Here is an 18274-nt window from a genome sequence, read left to right on the forward strand (position 1 = left end):
ACCCAGGTTCTCATCACAGTCCTAGACCCCATCATAGCCCTTGTCACAATCCAAAACCCTAGTAACTGTTTTATTCATCCTCATAATCCAAGTCTTTGTTGCAGTCTTCATCCTTGAGACAGTCCTCATTATTGTCCTACAACTATTGTTCATCAGAGTCCTTGTTCTCTTCACAGTCCTAGTCCTCATCACAGTGTAATCCTAGCCCGCGTCACAATCCTAGTCATGTTCTTCCTAATAATTTATAGTCTTCTTCATAGTCCTAGTCCTCCTCATAGTCCTACTGCTTATTGCATTCATAGCCCTAGTCACTGCCCTACTCCTAATCACAGTCCAGGCCCCTGTCACATTCTCCCAATTGTCCCAAGGCAAGCCATTTAGAGCTAGAGTATAGGTGTCTCATACAGACAGCAGGCAGAGAATCCATAGCTGATTAAGAAATCTCACAAACATATGCAAAGGTAGATAGACAAAGGCAGGATTGGTAGGTCAGGAAGCAGCCTAGGGCGCTGTTTCCTGGCATTCAAATGGTGAACAAATAACCTAAATCAAAACTCCCTTTATCTGGAGTCAAGCAGGGGAGTATTTACACAGAAGTGGGAGATCAGCACAAGTGGCAAGAACCAATCAGGGCAATGAAAATCAAGGAAGGACCAGACAAGTCAATCTGAGCCTGTATTGACCCAATTACAACTTTACCCAAAGTATGAAGGCAGACCGTTTTATTAGATTTTTGGGGGAGGATTGTGTTACATAGAACTGCTGTTGCAGCTAGAGTGAGAAAAGCAGGTGAGTTCTGGAGGGAGGATTGGGAAGTAGAATGAGCAAGAGATTACAGATTACTGGAGGAGCGAAAGCAAGGGACGAGGTGAAAACAAAGAATGGTGAGAGGGAAATGTTGGATTTGGAGGAGATAGGGAATATTTTAAGGCAGGGAGAAAATGTGAGAGAGGGAAAGGCTGAAGTTGGAGGAAGAATAGCAAGATCAGGAGGAGGAACGCCCAAGAAAAGGAAAGAGATGGTCAATGTAGAGAACCACCATGGCCGAGCTAAGGGGTCAAAGTGATGTAGAGAGGGTACTCATGTGCAGAGGGGAGGCCAGTGGCCAGGGCTGGAAGGAAGACAGGTCATAGTAGGCAGTATGCCTTGATGATCTGGGCCCAGAAGTCAAGTAGGGCCACAGTCAAGGACCCAAAGAATAACCTGGGGCCCGGGCAAGGACCGGAGTCAGCGCCAGAGGACCCCAGTGAATCAGTAGCTACTGGAGAACAAAAAGAGGTACCTTGGTATTATGTGGAGGGCTCAAACACCCCCTGGAGGTAAGGCTGCAAGCCACATTATATATCCAAAGCAATATACGCACTTATAAAAAAGAAAGTCACTACAAAACGTTTCACAAAAGAGAAAAATTATATCCCAGATTTTTTTTTCAAGATATTCACTGCTGTTCACCAGTGTACCGAATGAATTAAACGTGTGGTGTGTGTGTCTGTGTATCTTCCAAAATAGGACATGTGCAAAGATGATCAAGCTCCACTAGTTTCGACCAATATTTGCCTTTGTGCACAGCTGTTCCCATGCACAAAAAATACCTGAACACAAGCGCTTAGTGGGTCACTAGGGTAGAGCTAAAAAACCTGAAACTGTGCTTGCCCGATGACAAGCAACTGAAAAAAAGGGAATTATATGACACGACAAGGAGGCTTCATATTATGCAAAACAATCTTTACTACTGACACATAGCAGCAAAGAAAAAACTTTGTTAAACCAATAAATTTTTTGTAAAAACAGAAAAAATACAGTATTCCATAAAACACACAGGGTAGAAGCCCAGTCCAAGATGGGGCTCAGACCTATCCCATGTAACCAATCAGCAGGGACCCACCCCCATAAAAGTCCCTTCCTCTAAACACAACTCCTCTTTCTTTGCTGCTGACGCATGAGCTAAGTGCAACTTGTTTCAACTTATACTTATCAATTGTTGGGACGTGTTACTTTGTATCACGTTTATTCTTTCATATAGTTACTGTCTTTATTACCGCTAATGCGGTCGCTTGATAGAAAGCTGTGTGGGCGTGTTTGTGTTTCTCCTCAGGCCGCTCCCACATTTCTGTCAGAGGCGGTGGCTCTGCCCTGCGGCTCCAGTGGCCGGGCCTTCACCTTTTCCTCCCACACGCCCTTCCCCTCGCCTACAGAGCACTCGCCTGCTCGGCGGGAGGTTATATTTCACTGCACTCAAGCCACACCCTTTTTCCCATTAGTTCACCTGCTTGGTGAACGGGTCAACGCCCTTCAGCATTCTGCATTCTCTCTTCCACAGCTCATTAGGAGCGTTGTTTTGTTTGTTTAAGGGCAGCGGTCGCCTGCTCGGCGAAGAGCACGCGATTGCTCAAAGAATAAAGCATTATTTGACATGGAACTTTACTCATTATGCGTTGCACATGCGTTTTTTTTCTGTAAAAGAAAGCAAACTGCCTCCCTGTTGCACACGGTCCTTTGGGGCTTTACCCTGCTTGGTTTCCACCATTAGTCTGGTATTTTGTTTTGGTTCATAAGTGGACTGCTTGCTGGCCTGCTTGGCCTGTGACCTTCATCTGGGTGGTTTTGCCCATTACTGGTCATTGTTCCCTGTGTCTATATTTTAGTGCTGTTGGTGCTGGGTGCTCCCTGGTACTCTGAAGTTTGTTGCACCCTTGTGGTTGCAGTTTTTTCTGTGGGAGTAAGGGGCGATGCAGTCCAAAGGGTCAGAGGGTGTCCCTTTGGCTGACGCTAGCAACCAGGTTAGGTCTGCTAAGAAAACGGATAGGGCTGGGGAAGAAGGTGCTATGAGGGGGTTTGGGGAAAGCTCCCTAGGGCCACCCCCATCTGTCGCTATGGCCATTAGAGACTGTATGGACTCTGCCCTGAATAATTTAAATTCAACTTTGGCTTCGGCTTTCGATAGGCTCATAAATAAGATAGTGGATTTTCATCCCAATCCTGAGCCAGGTCCTTCAGTAGCACCTAGAAAGTGTTTGGCTAAATCTAAACATTTGCAAGGGCAACTAAGCCCTATTCCTAGTTCTCCCTCTCCTTCCAGTTCCCCTGTTAGGGTATTAAAACATAAGCTTGGGGAGGGTCTTTCTCAGCCCACTGCTCTGAGTCCTGTTCCTTCTACTCCCTTATCCTTGAATGATTCTTCAGAGGATTCCGATTCCCCGCCTAACAGGCGTAAGAGGAAGGGCTTCCCTGTAAGGCCATCCCAAGGGGCCCAGGGACAAGTGTTGGATGACAGCCAGGTCCTGTTTTTTGATCCCTCTCTCATCCAACATCCGAGGTCGGCGGATTGGCGCCCTTCGATGGCGGTTTACACATTCCTGCATCATTGGATCAGGAAGCTGCTCCCCAAGGTGGACAGAAATAAATTGAGGTCTGAATGTCCTCGGCCCGTCATTCCCGATAAGGTGGCCTCAACTCCGAATATAGACCTGTCTATGGTGGCCTTTTTGTCACAAAAGGGGACAGATCCGAAAAAAGGGGTTGACAAGGCCCTCTGGGGTTGTCAGGATAAGCTTTTAGATTTGCTAGGACCACTGACTCAAATTTTTGGGATGGCGGAGGAAGCCACGCATTTCATTCGCCAATTGATGTTCAGGCACTTAGAGGTTGGGTGCAGTACTCATTCTGCCTGCTCGGCAATGCTAATGCGAGCATCTCTAGAGAGAGGCGCAAGGCTCTCCTCATGTGCATGGACCCTAAGTTGCAGGATATGGCAGAGGGGGAAGCAGGTCCCAAGGCCCAAGGTAATCTTTTTGGCGATAGGTTTATTAAGGACCTGTCAACACCTTCACGGCCCTGGACAATGCTCAGTCTGATATAAGGAAAGTGTTTGACCCTATGATTTTTGACAGGGACGAGGAAGAACCCACTTCTCCGGCCGTTCCTCATATAGGGCTTCTGCCCGCCCACAGCAGTACGCCTCCCGTGGAGCCGTTCACTCTTCCTCACTCTTCCTCTGCTCGAGGATCACACACTTCCTTCTATCCCCAAAGAGGAGCACAATAGAGAGGTCATAATGGCAGAGGTGCAAGCAGAGCGTGATCCGCTACAGGTATTTCCACGTATTTTAAATGTTTCTTCCCACATAGGTTTGGGTGCAGACTAGCAAGGTTTTCCCATCAGTGGGAGGAGATCACCTCAGATCAATGGGTTCTGCATACGGTGCAGGGGTTTCAGATAGACTCTTACTCCTCTCCTTGTCAGCTTTCTCAGCCTCCTCCTCTCTTGGTCGACAAAGAGAAGCAGAAGTTGGTGGATGCGGAGATTCAGGATCTCATTTTCAAAGGGGCAGTGTCCCTGCCACCTTCACAGCCTCCCCTTTTCTCAGCACAATTTTTCTGGTTCCGAAGCCCTAGGAGGGCTTTCGTCCTGTGATAAAGCTGAGGGCTCTAAACTTGTTTGTAGTATACCAGCATTTCAAAATGGAGGTTATTCACCTTCTCAGGGACACCCTTCTTCTGGGCCATTGGATGGTCAAGTTAGACCTGAAGGATGCATACCTGGTAGTGCCTGTCTTTCCCCCGCATCAGGAGTTTCTCCAATTTTCTTGGGGGGGGTCGCCTTTGGCAGTTTGCCTCTCTCCCATTCGGCCTGCCGTCAGCCCTCTCTCCCATTCGGCCTGCCGTCAGCCCTGTGGTGCTTTACCAAGCTAATGAAGCCAATGATGGCTTGTCTCAGAACAAAAGGGGTCCAAATTATCATTTATCTAGACTATATGCTTATTCTGGCATGGGATCTTCAGGTTCTTGGGGGTCATTTAAATCTGACGATCTCCCAGTTGCAGAACCTAGGCTTTGTAGTCAATGTAAAGAAGTGCATATTCTATCCTACTCAATGCATCCAGTTTCTGGGCTTCAGTATAGATTCAAGGCAGTGCATCCTCCTTCTTCCAGACAGCAGACTTTCAAGGATTCGGAAAGAAATTCGCCTCCTGCCTGCTAAAGAAAGGGATGGTGTCTCTCTGGCAGTTAGCGAGAGTAGTGGGGATGTTGTCTGCCTCCATTCAGGCCATCTTTCCAGCCCTATTGCAAAACATGGCTTTGCAGCACATGAAGGGAAGACATCTGCGTAAGAGATTGTTGTACTCGCAGATGGTGGTGTTGTCTCCAGACGCCAGGTTGGGACTTCTGTGGTGGCTCAAAAATATGGATGCCTGGAATGGCAACGCGTTGTTTGGTCCATCTCCAGGTGTAGTTCTAGAATCAGATGTCAGCAGAGCCGGCTGGGGAGCCAGGATAGGTCAGACTTCCATTGGGGGGAAATGGTCAGATCAGGAGTGGTTGCTTCACATAAATTTTCTGGAGTTACTAGCGGGGTCCTTTGCGGTCAAGAGCCTGCTCAAAGACTAGGGGAACTGCTGTGTCCTCCTGCGGATGGACAATGTTTCAGCGGTTTGGTATATGAACCACCTGGGGGGGACCCGCTCGAAGGCTCTAGTGGACTTGGCGAGGGTGGTTGGCACTATTGTCTAGACACGAACATTCTTTTGCAAGCGGAGTATCTTCCAGGGGTCAGCAATGCAGTGGCAGACTGGAATTCCCGTTACCCTTCAGGACAGGAGCGATTGGATGCTGGACAAGGCGGTCTCTCTGGGGTCCCGTTCAGGTGGACCTTTTCGCCTCTCGCCTCAACTGTCAGGTTCCTCGATATTACAGTTGGAGGCCAGACCCCCTAGCCTTAGCGACCAATGCATTTCTCCAGGATTGGACAATTCCCCTAACATATGCTTTTCCTCCATTTACCATTATCGCCAGAGTGTTGGTGCAGGTGCCCCGTTCTGGCCCTCTCAGGTGTGGTTTCCCGCTCTTCTGGAATTAGCAGTGGATGTCCCTCGCCTTCTCCCTTGCCATCCTTGGCTCCTAACGGATCCTGCGGTTCTCCCTCACGACCTGGTCCTTCAGGGGCATCTTTCCCTTATCGCCTGGAAGATTTCAGCTCTTCCTGGTGCTTCAGAGGCCTTTCGCAGGACTCTATTAATGTCATCAAGGATTCCTGGGCAACCTCCATCAAGGTGGGATATTCCTCAGCATGGAGTCGCTGGGTGGGCTGGTGTGTGACTCGGCACCTCAATCCCGTTTCTGCCCCTCCAGTAGATATAGTGAATTTATTGGTTGAATCGTTCAAGGAGGGCAAGGCTTATAGGACTATTAATGGATTTAGATCAGGGATCTCAGCTGGTTACATTTTGGTTAAAGGTGAGCCAGTTGGGAGGCATTTTTTAGTGAGGAAGACCCTTAAATCTATAAGGGTTAAGGTCCCTCCTAAAGCCACATACTCAGTTCTTTGGGATGTTAATAAGGTCCTGGGTTTGTTCCTCTCTTGGCCCCATAATCAGGAGCTCTCATTACAACAACTTTTTTCAAAGTTAGCCATGCTTTTGTGTCTTGTTTCCATTAAAAGAGTATCCGACATCAGGGCCCTTGATGTAGACAATAAGGTTTTTTCTCCTCAGAGGGTGTGTCCAAGAGAACTAAGTGTATGATTTCCTCTGTGTCATATCCAGCATTCCCTGAAAATGTTAAATTGTGTGTTGTGCAATGTTTGGAGTGTTTTGAATTAAAGATGGGAGGGCTTCGCCCCCCGGGTACCTCTCAGCTGCTTATTTCCTACCGAAAACCCTACAATCCAGTCTCTTCGGCTACTTTGGCTGGATGGGTAAGGTGGGTGATGAAGGAAGCTGGAATTGACATCTCTTCTTTTGGGGCTCACTCTGTCAGGGGAGATATGGCCTCAAAAGCGGCCTTCCTTAGGGGAGGTCTGCAACAGATTTTAAAAGCAGCTGACTGGTCCAGGGAGTCTACTTTTAAAACATTCTATCAGAAACGTATTGATCATGTAGTGTTTAATGTAATGCAAGGGCTTTGAACTTGCATAATATGAAACCTCCTTGTCGTGTCATAGAATGACTGATCCCCTGCACTATCGTGAGAGGGGGTTTAGATTCTATTAAAGACAAGGAGGCGAGTATTATCCCACCCACCCATTGCTAATTTATTATTTTATTTACAGCTTCGGGTTGATGAGTTTCAAGGTGGAAGACTTATGGGAGATCGCTGGATGTCATGTCCCAGGAGAATGGCGGAACTGTTCATCGATTGCGGTGTTGGATTATACTGTTTTGATTGCTATGGCGTCAAAATGCAGCTTCAGAAGCGGAGTTGTGTTTAGAGGAAGGGACTTTTGTGGGGGTGGGTCCCTGCTGATTGGTTACATGGGCTAGTTCTCTGCCCTATCTTGGACTGGGCTTCTGCCCTTTGTGTTTTATGGAATACTGTATTTTTTCTGTTTTTACAAAAAAATGTTTTCGTTTTACAAAGTTTTTTCTTTGCTGCTATGTGTTAATAGTTAACATTGTTTTGCTAATACTCGCCTACTTGTCTTTAATAGAATCTAAACCCCCTCTCGCGATAGTGCGGGGGACTGGTCATTGTGATTGGTGAACCCTACACTGGAATCTTGACTATGAACGGGTACAGACACATTTTTCAATTCACGTACACTGCTGAAGAACTAGAGAGCTCTGGTTACGGTGGCCACAGTGCCCACCTTTCAGGTTACGCCCTCTCCCCTCTGGAGGAATCCTGCTTGGCCAATCAGGCGATTGTGTCCTCTTGTTGCTGGCTCACTCGGTTTCCTTTGGGGGTATAAGTGTGAGTCGGACTGAGAAGGAATGTATGATACATGCAAATAGAATTCTGCTTGATAGGAGGAAGGTAGACTCGAATCGGGAATAATAGTACTGAAACAAACTTAGACTGTATCTGGTGGGCCTAGGATAGGATAGCATGAAACTGGAATGAGAGTGGGCTGGGGACCATGACCCAAGAGTAAAATGGAGTACAGAGTGGCTTTCAGGTTGCTCTGGGGCCGGGCCTATCGCTGTTTGTCGTCCATGAGTGGCCTTGGTGTGGATCCAAACACAGCAGAGGCGAGAAAAAGACTGTACTGGTATCCCGTTGGGCAAAACCCAAACGAATATGACTAATCACTGATCCAATGGCAGGAGAGCAATGGTGTCAACAGCGTCCGGCCATCATTATAAACAACCGAAGACAAGGAATACCGCGATGTGGTATACGGGGCCTGCAATGTCTTGCTTCCCAATAATGACTTGCAGGGCGCCAAAGTCTTCCTTTGTAGGGTGGCCATTATCATAATGGACGTGCCCCTGTCCTTTCTGTGAACAGAGGAAGCCTGTGCACCCTGACACGGGGCGTAAAAAACAATCTGTACCTGACTAGAAAGGGCGCCTAACTTGCAACACGACAACAATGGCAAAGCAAACAGGAGCGCGGACAATGGGGAGACGGCGCATCCCAGGGCCCCGGCCTCGCATTCCTCTCGCGCATCCCTCATGCACTGTCTCAGAGGTACACAGTTACCTCCTTGACCACAAGGCGCATTCATATTCATGAGCTGGGGGGATAAAGATACGCCCGTGTTATAATAGCACTTACTTTCACATCAGTCTTGGCAGGCCTTTGGACGGGCTCGGCTGGAGACAGATGTGCGCCTCTCCATTCTCCTCTGCTGCCCGGTGGCCTTAAGAAAGAAAAAAAAAACAGAAAAGGAGAAGGAAAAAAAAGCGATTTAAGCCGCAGCGGCAATTTATTTCAAGCGTCACTAAAAACCTTGTCCCCATTTATTTTCATTCCACACAGCCGAGGGGAAAAAAAGAGGGAAGTCTACACACAGGCCACCAAGGGCCGTGCTTTATCAAATCCACATTGTACAGCAATAGAAGTACAATAAAACGATCAGGCAGCGCCATAAAACGGTCAGGGCAGGGCCCGTGGCTGGAGGGGCTCGCGGCGGGCACCCCGGGCTAGTGGCGACGAGGAAAAGGCGGCGCTTTGTTTTAACCAAGTGGGCCTTCTCAGCCGCTTGATTTTTTTAATAAGCAATAAAACATCCTGCGAGAGTGGCGCGGGCTGCGGGCGCGCGTGTGTTTGCCTAACTCCGCTCCGCCGCCCCCCACCTCAGCTCGCAGCCCTGAATTAAAGTACTTAGCTCGGCAAATACAGTAGTGGCCTAAATGCCCCCTCTGCAGCCCCGGCGACTTTGTTACTTTAATTACCGACTTGTTACGGAGCGGATAAGAGGGGATAATGAATGCAATAAACCCAATTACCTGAGCACTGGAATCATGCGCGCGACGTCGGTTTGTGGACACAACGGTCGCATTACCATAAACGCCACCCCCCCTGCCCCCTGCCCCCTGCCCACGCCCCACCCCGCCCGAGCAGCACGGCCTGTGTGAAGGTAGGGGGCGCTGCGCTGGGCCCAGTGTGGGCCTGCGCTCGGCGCATTCGTGGCGCCACACAGCTGCACCCGGGGAACTAATGGCGCCGCGCTAACTACGCAGCAAAAAAAAAAGAAAAAGACGCATGCGTTTCGCGCATTTATTACTACAAATGTATGAGGGGGGAAATGAATTGGAAGTCAGTGTTACTCGGTTTCCCCGGTCTTTATTCTCCTCCTCCAGGTCTAATAACGCTGCTGTCTTTGTGCTGCAGAGAGAATTACTTCTGAGGGGCGCGGTTTACTTCACGGGGCCCCCCCACAGAGGGGCCGGGAATGTGAATGGGGATATATATATGTTAAGCGGATAATAATACTAAATCTTCAGCGCGCGTTCTCGTTAGCTTCTAGCGCCCAGAAGCGGGAGAGTGTTGTTCCCGCGTGCTGGCTCTCAAATTGGGCGCATCTTGACTAAGTTAATGGCATGCGAGTGGAGCAGGCCACTCACTGTGGTGTCCAGAATTACAGCACAGGGCTCCTTTCACACCCCCCCCCCCCGACCCCCGCCTCCGCCTCCCTGTCTTGGTTGGGCCAGACATTCCCTTTTTTCATTGCGGTGGTTTGGGCCATGTGGTCCTGTTGTATGCTCCTGAATTTTTCCCCGATTAGTGAAATTTACTCGTTTTTAAATTCAAAATTGAGACATGGCCTGCCTTTTTTAGATGTTTTCATTGGACGAGTTAAGCAATTTAAATTCCGATTGGACCCGACAATTTGCTAAACATATATGGGATATACACGTAATTGGCATCCTCCTGAGTTAGATCTGGCCACTCCCACTTATTCCCCCGCGTTGGGTGCAGGCCAGTGGGCGTTTCCTCCCGATTTGTCCCAGCTAGTCAGCTCTGTTCTCCTTTGGCCTAAGAAATGCGTTTTTGTGTGCTTTATTTGGACCAGTATGGGAGGGAGTTTTATTACCCCGATTGGCTCCGGGAAAGTCCCTTTATAATGTGATGTATTTGGGCCAGGCCACTCCTCTGTTTGTTCGTCTGATTTGGAATGGATCAAATCGTGTTTATTCTTCTGTCATGGATGCTGGCTTGGGCCAGGCCAGTTCCCGCTAGTATTCCGATTTGCAGAAGACTAGTTAGTCCCTGTAGTTATCCTGATTTAGACCAGGCCAGTCACTTTCATTTACCTGACTTGAACCAGGCTAGTCCACGTCATTATTGTAACCTGGACCAGTGCAGTCCCTGGTATTAATTTGACTTCAGCCAGGCCCGTTCCTGTATTCCCCTGCATCTCAATCCATGTTTATTCCCTCGATTTAGTCAGACCACGTCAGCCCTATTATGTCCCACCTTTGAGTCGTGCGATGTTCTTTATTGTCCTGATTTGAACAAGGCCAGTCGTTTTTTTCTCTACTGATTTGAAACATGTCACCCACTTTATTTGTCTGCTTTACACCAGGTCACTTTTTTCATCCTTCTGATTTTAGACGGGTCCAGTCTTATACTTTACTTATTTGAACCGTTGGAAACGTTTTAAACTCCAGATTTGGGAAAGGGTAATATGTACATGTTTTCTGATTTGGACCAGGCCAGTCTTTTTGATCTCCTGGTTTGGATCAGAACATTCCTTTTTGTTCTGTGGATCTGGAGCAGGTCAGCCCGTTTTAGTGGTTTGTTTGGATAAGATCATTCCAGTTTGTTCTACAGTTGTGTCTCAGTCCAGTCATGTGTATTCTCCTTCTGTATAAGGATTCTGGAAAACGGTCTATCCAATTGCGTTCCACACATTTAGACCAGGCCAGTCCTTTTGTAGTCTCCTAATTTGCGTGCCTAAAACCATAGCAGATTTTTTGTTGATTTTGCCCAGGCCAGTCCTTTTTACTCTCCCAAATTATTCATAAAAGGTCAGTCCATTTTATTCTGGATTTGAACCTAGCCAGTTTCCTTTATTCTTCTAAATTAGTTGGATAAGATCTTTCTTGTTTGCTGTGTGGCTTTGGACCAGGCCAGTACTTTTCATTGTGACCGATTAGCCTGTCTGCTTTTCACCATTTCAGTAATTCTTCACTCTGGATTTGGAACAGGACAGTCATTGTACTGACCCCAATTGAACCCAGGCCAGTCCTTTTTTTCCACTTCGGACCAGGTTTGTCTTTTTTGTTAAGCTATTTTATTGAAGCGACCAGGTGTATCCTAAGGCACCCGACTTGTACTCCCTCCTCGCCCGCAAGCCCCGGCCCACAGCCCCTACGGACTGCCTATGCGCCGGCTCTTCACAGCATTTCACGCACCGCGGGGGGCAGACTTGTTGTTAAATTGAGCGTGTAACGCTCTTACAAACCGGCCTTTCGGTGACTTCAAGGCGGCTCTTCCCAGCCTATCTCGGGGAAGGAGAAAGGAGAAAAACAAAAAGACAGATTCCCCCCTCTCGGAGCATTGCCCAGGGTATACGATCGCTTAAAAAGCCTTAAAAGCTGGAGGGGGAAATTGGATCAGGGAAAATCGTCACCCAACTTTCATTATTTTCAAGGAGCCTGATTGAATTATAGGGCAGGGGCTGCTTAGAGGGGAGGACGGCGGCCGCGCTGCTGCTGTAATGGCGTGCTATTAAATTCTAATTAGAGATGCAGGGATCAATGGCAGGAGGCTGGACAGCTCGGTCCCCCAGTGCCAGCCCAATAGACTGATGAGTTATTGTCATGTAAAAAGCGCCCGCAATAAGACCGAGCGCCCGCCATTGTCCAAGTGGAAAGAGCCAAGTTTATTATGAGGACTGTATGCTCTAGAGACCTCGGGCGAAGCGGCTCGCAGGAGGCTTTTTCATAAAACCAGCCCCTGCTGCCAGCGAGCAGGCCACTTCCCGAGCAGGCGCCGAGCAGTGCACATCATCTCTCCCCGCCCGCCCGCCCGCCCGGACTCCTCGCACCGCACCGCACCGAGCCGGCACCGCGCCGCCCGCCCGCAGCCTTCCCATGTATAAGATGGAGTACTCCTACCTCAACTCGTCCGCCTACGAGTCGTGCATGGCCGGCATGGACACGTCCAGCCTGGCCTCCGCCTACGCCGACTTCAGCTCCTGCAGCCAGGCCAGCGGCTTCCAGTACAACCCCATCCGCACCAGCTTCGGGGCCTCGACCGGCTGCCCCAGCCTGGCCCCGGGCTCCTGCAGCCTGGGCACCCTGCGCGACCACCAGAGCAGCCCCTACGCGGCAGGTAAGCGGCCGCCCGACTCCGCGCTCGCTGCGCGCGCCAGCCAGCGCCTTTAAAAGCAATGGACCGAAACCCAGTTTATCGAAACGAAATTTGTGGAAACGAAATTTAGCGAAACGAAATTTGCTTACACAAATGAAAGGGGATTTATCGTGTTAGGAGCGATTGCGAGGCGAGGGGAAGGGGGTAATTGGGTTACGGGGTTACACTATCCTGGTAGTCGCACGCACACCCTGAACCCGCCAACAAAATTATCTTAAGCTGCCAAAATGATAGGCATAATTTGTTTACTTTGCGATGAGCCGAGAAGCTTTAGCAATAATTAGATAACGCCGCGAGTAAAGCTCATTACTGCCACTGTCCTAAAAACACACACTGGCTGGCACTCACCTGCTGCTGCCGGCCATTTCCCAGCACTTTCCCCTAACTCCCGGACGCGCAGTACCGAGCTCAGCTGGGGGACAGTTTACAGCGCTGCGACCATCTCAACACGGATCGCGTGTCTCTCTTCTAATGTTCGCGAATCATTTCCCACATTTATTTCATTTTAATGTCCTTCATCTGCACGACCCTGCCACATCAGCTATCACCATTGAACTGGTTCGGGGGAGAGAGAAAAAGCATTTACTAGCCCTTGTCTCAGCAGTATCCCCCATGCCTTTTTTTTTCTTTTTCAGTTGTTTTCTTCGCTTTGAGTATTTTGGTATAATTTCCTGATTTACATTATTCAAGCATGGCACACAATCTTCTCGTATCTACAGGCAGCTATTGGGAGCTGAATCTCGAGAACATTAATAAGACACGTTGTCATAGTAACCATTGTTACTCATATTTTGGAATTGTTATTACTATTACCGATCGCGTTATTGTTTGTATTGCTATTACCATACTGTTCATGTACATGATTGCTGTTGCTCTGGTGTTATAATTTCGGATACTTATCGGATATGTGCAGACGCCGGCCTTTCCTCGGCGGTGCGCTTCCTGGCGGCCCCGCAGCAGCGACCCTTCCTAACCCCTGTGCTCTCTCTCCCGCAGTTCCCTACAAGCTCTTCACGGATCACGGCGGCCTGAACGAGAAGCGGAAACAGCGGCGGATCCGCACCACCTTCACCAGCGCGCAGCTCAAGGAGCTGGAGCGGGTGTTCGCCGAGACGCACTATCCGGACATCTACACCCGGGAGGAGCTGGCCCTGAAGATAGACCTGACCGAGGCCCGAGTTCAGGTGGGTCTGCGATCCCGGGAAGGTGGGGGCGGGGGCGGGGGGTGGGGGCGCAATGGCAGCTGGCTCTCGGTACTGGGACCAGAAACCCGACTAGCAGCCTGTACAGAACCTGGCACAGAACTGGGGGCAGCGGCCTCACTATTCGCGGCCATAGCACCGAGGCCAGTGGGATCGCTCTGGGACCAGCCACCTCACTAGCAATTGATACGGTACTGAGCCCAGATCACAGTGTGAGGCACAGTACCTGAATAGCAGCCAGCCGAGTACTGGAACCAGCGACTGCATTAGTAGTGGCTCCAGTACTTGGACCAGGCACGTACTGCATGGTAGCAAAGTGCCGAGACCCACTACAATGATGGCATCAGACGCTGTGCAATGAATTGGCATCGTTTTGCCTATTGGCAGTGAATTGACAATGGGCGCTGTAGTATCCGCGGGGCCAGGGCACCAGGGCTGCGGCCGCCTTGGTACCTGGAGCGGCCCCCGCCACTAAGATTCATAACTGATTCCTGCCTCTCTCCCTGAAATGATTAGCAGTGCATGTATGCTGGGATTTTCACATGTTCATATTATGACCCGTACTAATAAGTGTGTGTGCATGAATACTAGGGCCTGTGCCTATCGGAATGTGGACTCCGACTGTTGCACGTCTCCTATTGGCGCACCGGGCGAGCGTTAGCGTGCAGATATCCGCACGGGGGGTGCCTAGCGGGCAGATATCCGCACGGGGGTGTGAGGGGCGGTAGCGTGCAGATATCCGCACCGGGGAGGGGGGGCGTTAGTGTGCAGAAATCTGCACCGAGGTGTGGGGTGCGTTAGCGTGCAGATACCCGAACGGGGGAGCGTTAAGGTGCGGATATCCGCCAGCACTCCTGGAATCGCCACACTTGACACCGTGTATAGGGGTAGACCTCGCGGTGGCTTGACTGGTGTTCCCCACCTCTGTTTGCAATTCTATCCATTTGCCTCCAAGCGCATGCGTGCACCTGCTGCTGGTCCCATGCAGTCGGCCGATGCTGATGCAGCGCTACAGACAACGCGGGCGCCGCGGGGCGCCGGCCAAACCTCATTGTACGGCCTGGCCGGGCACTGACCCGGGTTCGCATAGGCATTTTCCGAGGGCGGTAGGGGGGCCTCCTCATAAGACGCACGACCCACGCACACCCCGGCAGTGGGCATAAATTAGCCTCAATCACGAGCGCCCGCACCAGATGAGCGACCGCAAGAGATCAACTGACTGCGCTTTTAGCTTTTAATGTTGCAAATATGATTGCCTTTGTTTAACGAATTCTCTCAATATTTCCCTTTTATTCCCAATCTTTTGCTCTTTCCTTTCCTATTGTTGTTCATTGCCCAAATTCATAATTCCTCCATCTTCTTTCCTTTCTGGCTCCCCGCCTTCCTTACTTCCTCTATTTCCTCATGTCTTTCCTCTCTTTCTTTTCCCTTTCTTCTATCACTGTTCCCCGTGTCCTTCCACTCTGTCTTTCTCTTATTTCACTGCTTCCCTCTGTCCTCCCTTTCTTCCATCCCTGCCTCTTTCCAATCTCCTTCCTTCCTCCACTTCTCATCCTTCTGTTCCATTGACTTCCTACTTTTATAAACTCACCTCTTGATCTTATCCACGTTCACTCCTTTATCACCTCTTTCTTCCCCGTCTTCCTGCATCCTCTGCCTTCATTTCTTCCTTCCCCTGTCGTCACTTCGTCCCTCTTCTTTCTCTCCCTTCTTTCCTTTCATTCCTTCCATCGCCATTTCACGATCTTCCCTCTGCCCCCCACCGCACCCCTTTCCTTGTGTCGGACCCTTCCCTTCATCGCTCCCAGGTGTGGTTCCAGAACCGGCGGGCTAAGTTCCGGAAGCAGGAGCGGGCAGCAGCTGCAGCAGCGGCCGCGGCCAAGAACGGCTCTTCGGGCAAGAAGTCCGACCCTTCCAGAGAGGACGAGGGCAAAGAAGCCAAGAGCACCGACCCCGACAGCACCGGGGGTCCAAACCCCAACCAGGGCTGCGGAGGCCCGAACCAGACGGGAGGCCCCGGTGGGGAGCAGCAGCAGCAGCCCAAGCAGGGTGGGCCTCTGCAGGGCCCCGGGCCCGGCCTGCAGCAGGCTGCAGTGGTGGTGGGAGCCGGCGGGCAGCAGGGCTGGGCCACGGGCCCCGGGGGCCCCATCACCTCCATCCCGGACTCGTTAGGAGGCCCTTTCGCCAGCGTGCTGTCCTCCCTGCAGAGACCCAACGGGGGCGCCAAGGCCACCCTGGTGAAAAGCGGCCTCTTCTGATCCCGCCTGCCGGCCTCCACGCCCTAGAACGCTGCCCATGGCTCCCTGGGGCATCACAAGACTTGAGGGGCCCCCTCTAGCTCTGGACCTGTGCAGAGGGGCCCCAGCACTGAGCATGCCTGTGGCCGCCCAGAAAGGGGCCAAGGGCCTCCAGCACTGAACAGGCCCGTGGCCAATAGACTTGCATTACCTGGCGCAATGGCCTGCGCCTCACTGACACTGACCAGGCCCGTGCCCACCCGGAAGGACACCAAACGGACGTTGGCGAAGCATTGGGCAATGCCGTCCACATGGAGCAGCCTCACACTTCCGCGGCAAGCAGAAGGCCACACGACCGGTCCTGCTCCCCGGCCTGGCCTTCCCCTCCTCTCTGTACAGCGCCTGCAGTTCATTCTGACTTATACACTTGGAACATACAAAGACCTGTTACATTCACAATCCCGCAGTGTCTGCACTGGGGAAAGCCACCGTTTGTACCTATGAAGAAGCCTGAACTCCATAGGGCAAGAGCGCCCTCCCGTGGGGTCGACTTGACAATTGTACAGACGTTTCCAGAACACTGTCTTTAGTGCTCCATACAGCTTGTGCCACTGTATACTGTGTCCACGTCACAGCCTGTGCACCGGGGGGCTGCAGAGCATGTCAATGAGGCGTGCGGTCTCAGCCCAAGAGACACCCCTAGCGTAGCACTTGCCCAAAGCCCACATGCCAGACCCCCCCCCAGGACCCCAACATCCAATGCCTGGGCCTATTCTGTGTAGTGTGTGTGGACATGTCAGAGGTGGTGAGGAGAGGGCGCTGCGGCATAATTACAACACCGAGGGTCCCGGAGGTCACCTCTGGGCGCCAGTCCCCTCAGAGGACATGCATTCACTCGAGACCCCATTCCCACTATTCAATAAACCAACAGTGGGTGCACGCGACCTGCGGGGTCTTTAGGTGACACGCAGGCGCTACATTAACCCTAGTGTCCTCACCTATACCTGTTTTACATTTCATTAGACGCTGGTATCCAGGCATCCACAAACGATTATCAAATTCGAAAATGGTGCCAGGCACCCACACTCGTCCTTTGCATACACCCCCGTGCCCGCCCCCCTATCCCCGCTATGGACGTGGTAGGCCCCTTTCCTCCCGTAGGGCTGCGTCTCCTGCAGGGACGTGAGAATGTACTTATGACCTCGCTTCGAAACATTTCAAACGTCCTGGTTTATATTCATGCAGAAACCTAGGTGTTAATTACATGTCGACCGCTGCAGTATGTTTGAACTTTTCAGTGTCTTTCTACAAAGTGTCCGTGACTCAGTTGTTTAGTGTTAATATAAGTACAACGTGTCTTCTACGCTTCTATATCCGATTGTAAATAACCCGGCCCTTCTCCTTGCAGTCGACGCGTCTTACTGGCGAGGGCCAGTGCCCACGGGTTCCGTTTCTTGACTTTGGTTTCCTTGGTTCCGCGAATTCAGGTTCGGGAAATGCTCTGCGTTTGTCCTTCCGCTGCATGTTCTTTCTTTCCGCCTCTTGGGACACGCTGCGAGCATTAACCTCATAAATTATGTTCAGAATAGTCCAATTTATTTATATGTGGTTATGATGAATGCTTATATTTAAAAAAGGGAAATATTTCTACACCTGTATATAGTTTTCCAAGATTGTATCATTAACTTGATGGTTGCTAATAAAATCGGAAAAAATAAATGGTAATTTTTCTTTCTTTTTTTTTGGAACGTAAAAAACAAAAAGTGATTCTATATTTTCTACGTAAAAATATAATTGCAACATAGGGTGTGTGTTCATGCTTCTGAGCAATGATCCCAAATTATTACAAAAGCAAATTAATTAAATATAAATATTTATATCGACTGTCTAGTCATCGGTTTCACTTATAAACAATGTATAGCCAATCTTTTCGTCCAAACTTGATCCAGATTTTTAACATCAAAGTAGTTCTTTGAACGGATATTTCGGTCTACTTATTAATAATTGTGTTTTTAGAAGAAAAAACAACTCTTTCCAGATATATTAACTAGAAAAGAAATGTAATTTTGGGGGTGTTTTCTTACCCAGAATAATTAGGGGCCTGTTCAAGCTGATAAATCTGATGGGTTCTTTTTAATTTGTTTTTAAAACATATCATTGTTAATACGGTTTAAAAAAGCCAAAAGAACAACTTTGTTGATTAAAACCTGGACGAAGTTTGAATGAAAAGATTGGATATAAGTTTTTTTTGTAATCAAATGTAGCCAGTGATTAACGTTCAGTATCTATATTT

The 18274-nt window shown here is 49.8% G+C and overlaps 1 protein-coding gene and 1 long non-coding RNA gene across 2 annotated transcripts in view; one reads left to right on the plus strand and one right to left on the minus strand.

The window, feature by feature from the left end:
- The window catches only part of LOC138516541 (uncharacterized), a 198632-nt gene extending 186219 nt beyond the window's left edge, over nt 1-12413 (minus strand). Inside the window, exons 1-2 of the long non-coding RNA XR_011282284.1 lie at nt 12287-12413; nt 8496-8580 (exon numbers count right to left, since the gene is read on the minus strand). This is a non-coding gene — a long non-coding RNA (uncharacterized lncRNA). The remainder of the gene's footprint in view (nt 1-8495; nt 8581-12286) is intronic.
- On the plus strand, nt 12029-17663 carry PHOX2B (paired like homeobox 2B). The gene is made up of 3 exons (XM_069631747.1): nt 12029-12503; nt 13539-13726; nt 15553-17663. The coding sequence occupies exons 1-3, from the start codon at nt 12263-12265 to the stop codon at nt 16000-16002; spliced, it is 879 nt and encodes a 292-aa protein (XP_069487848.1). The 5' UTR covers nt 12029-12262; the 3' UTR covers nt 16003-17663.
- The last annotated feature ends 611 nt before the right edge of the window (nt 17664-18274 follow it).

Source organism: Ambystoma mexicanum, chromosome 6q (genome assembly GCF_040938575.1).
Source record: "Ambystoma mexicanum isolate Mex_15411 chromosome 6q, UKY_AmexF1_1, whole genome shotgun sequence".
Lineage (NCBI taxonomy): Eukaryota > Metazoa > Chordata > Amphibia > Caudata > Ambystomatidae > Ambystoma > Ambystoma mexicanum.

What these genes read in the sequence shown, in the direction of transcription:
- PHOX2B (XM_069631747.1), top strand. Translation starts at nt 12,263, where the DNA reads ATGTATAAGATGGAGTACTCCTACCTCAACTCGTCCGCCTACGAGTCG. An exon ending in GAGCAGCCCCTACGCGGCAG is followed by an intron (nt 12,504 to 13,538) that starts GTAAGCGGCCGC and finishes TCTCTCCCGCAG; the next exon opens with TTCCCTACAAGCTCTTCACG. An exon ending in TGACCGAGGCCCGAGTTCAG is followed by an intron (nt 13,727 to 15,552) that starts GTGGGTCTGCGA and finishes CATCGCTCCCAG; the next exon opens with GTGTGGTTCCAGAACCGGCG.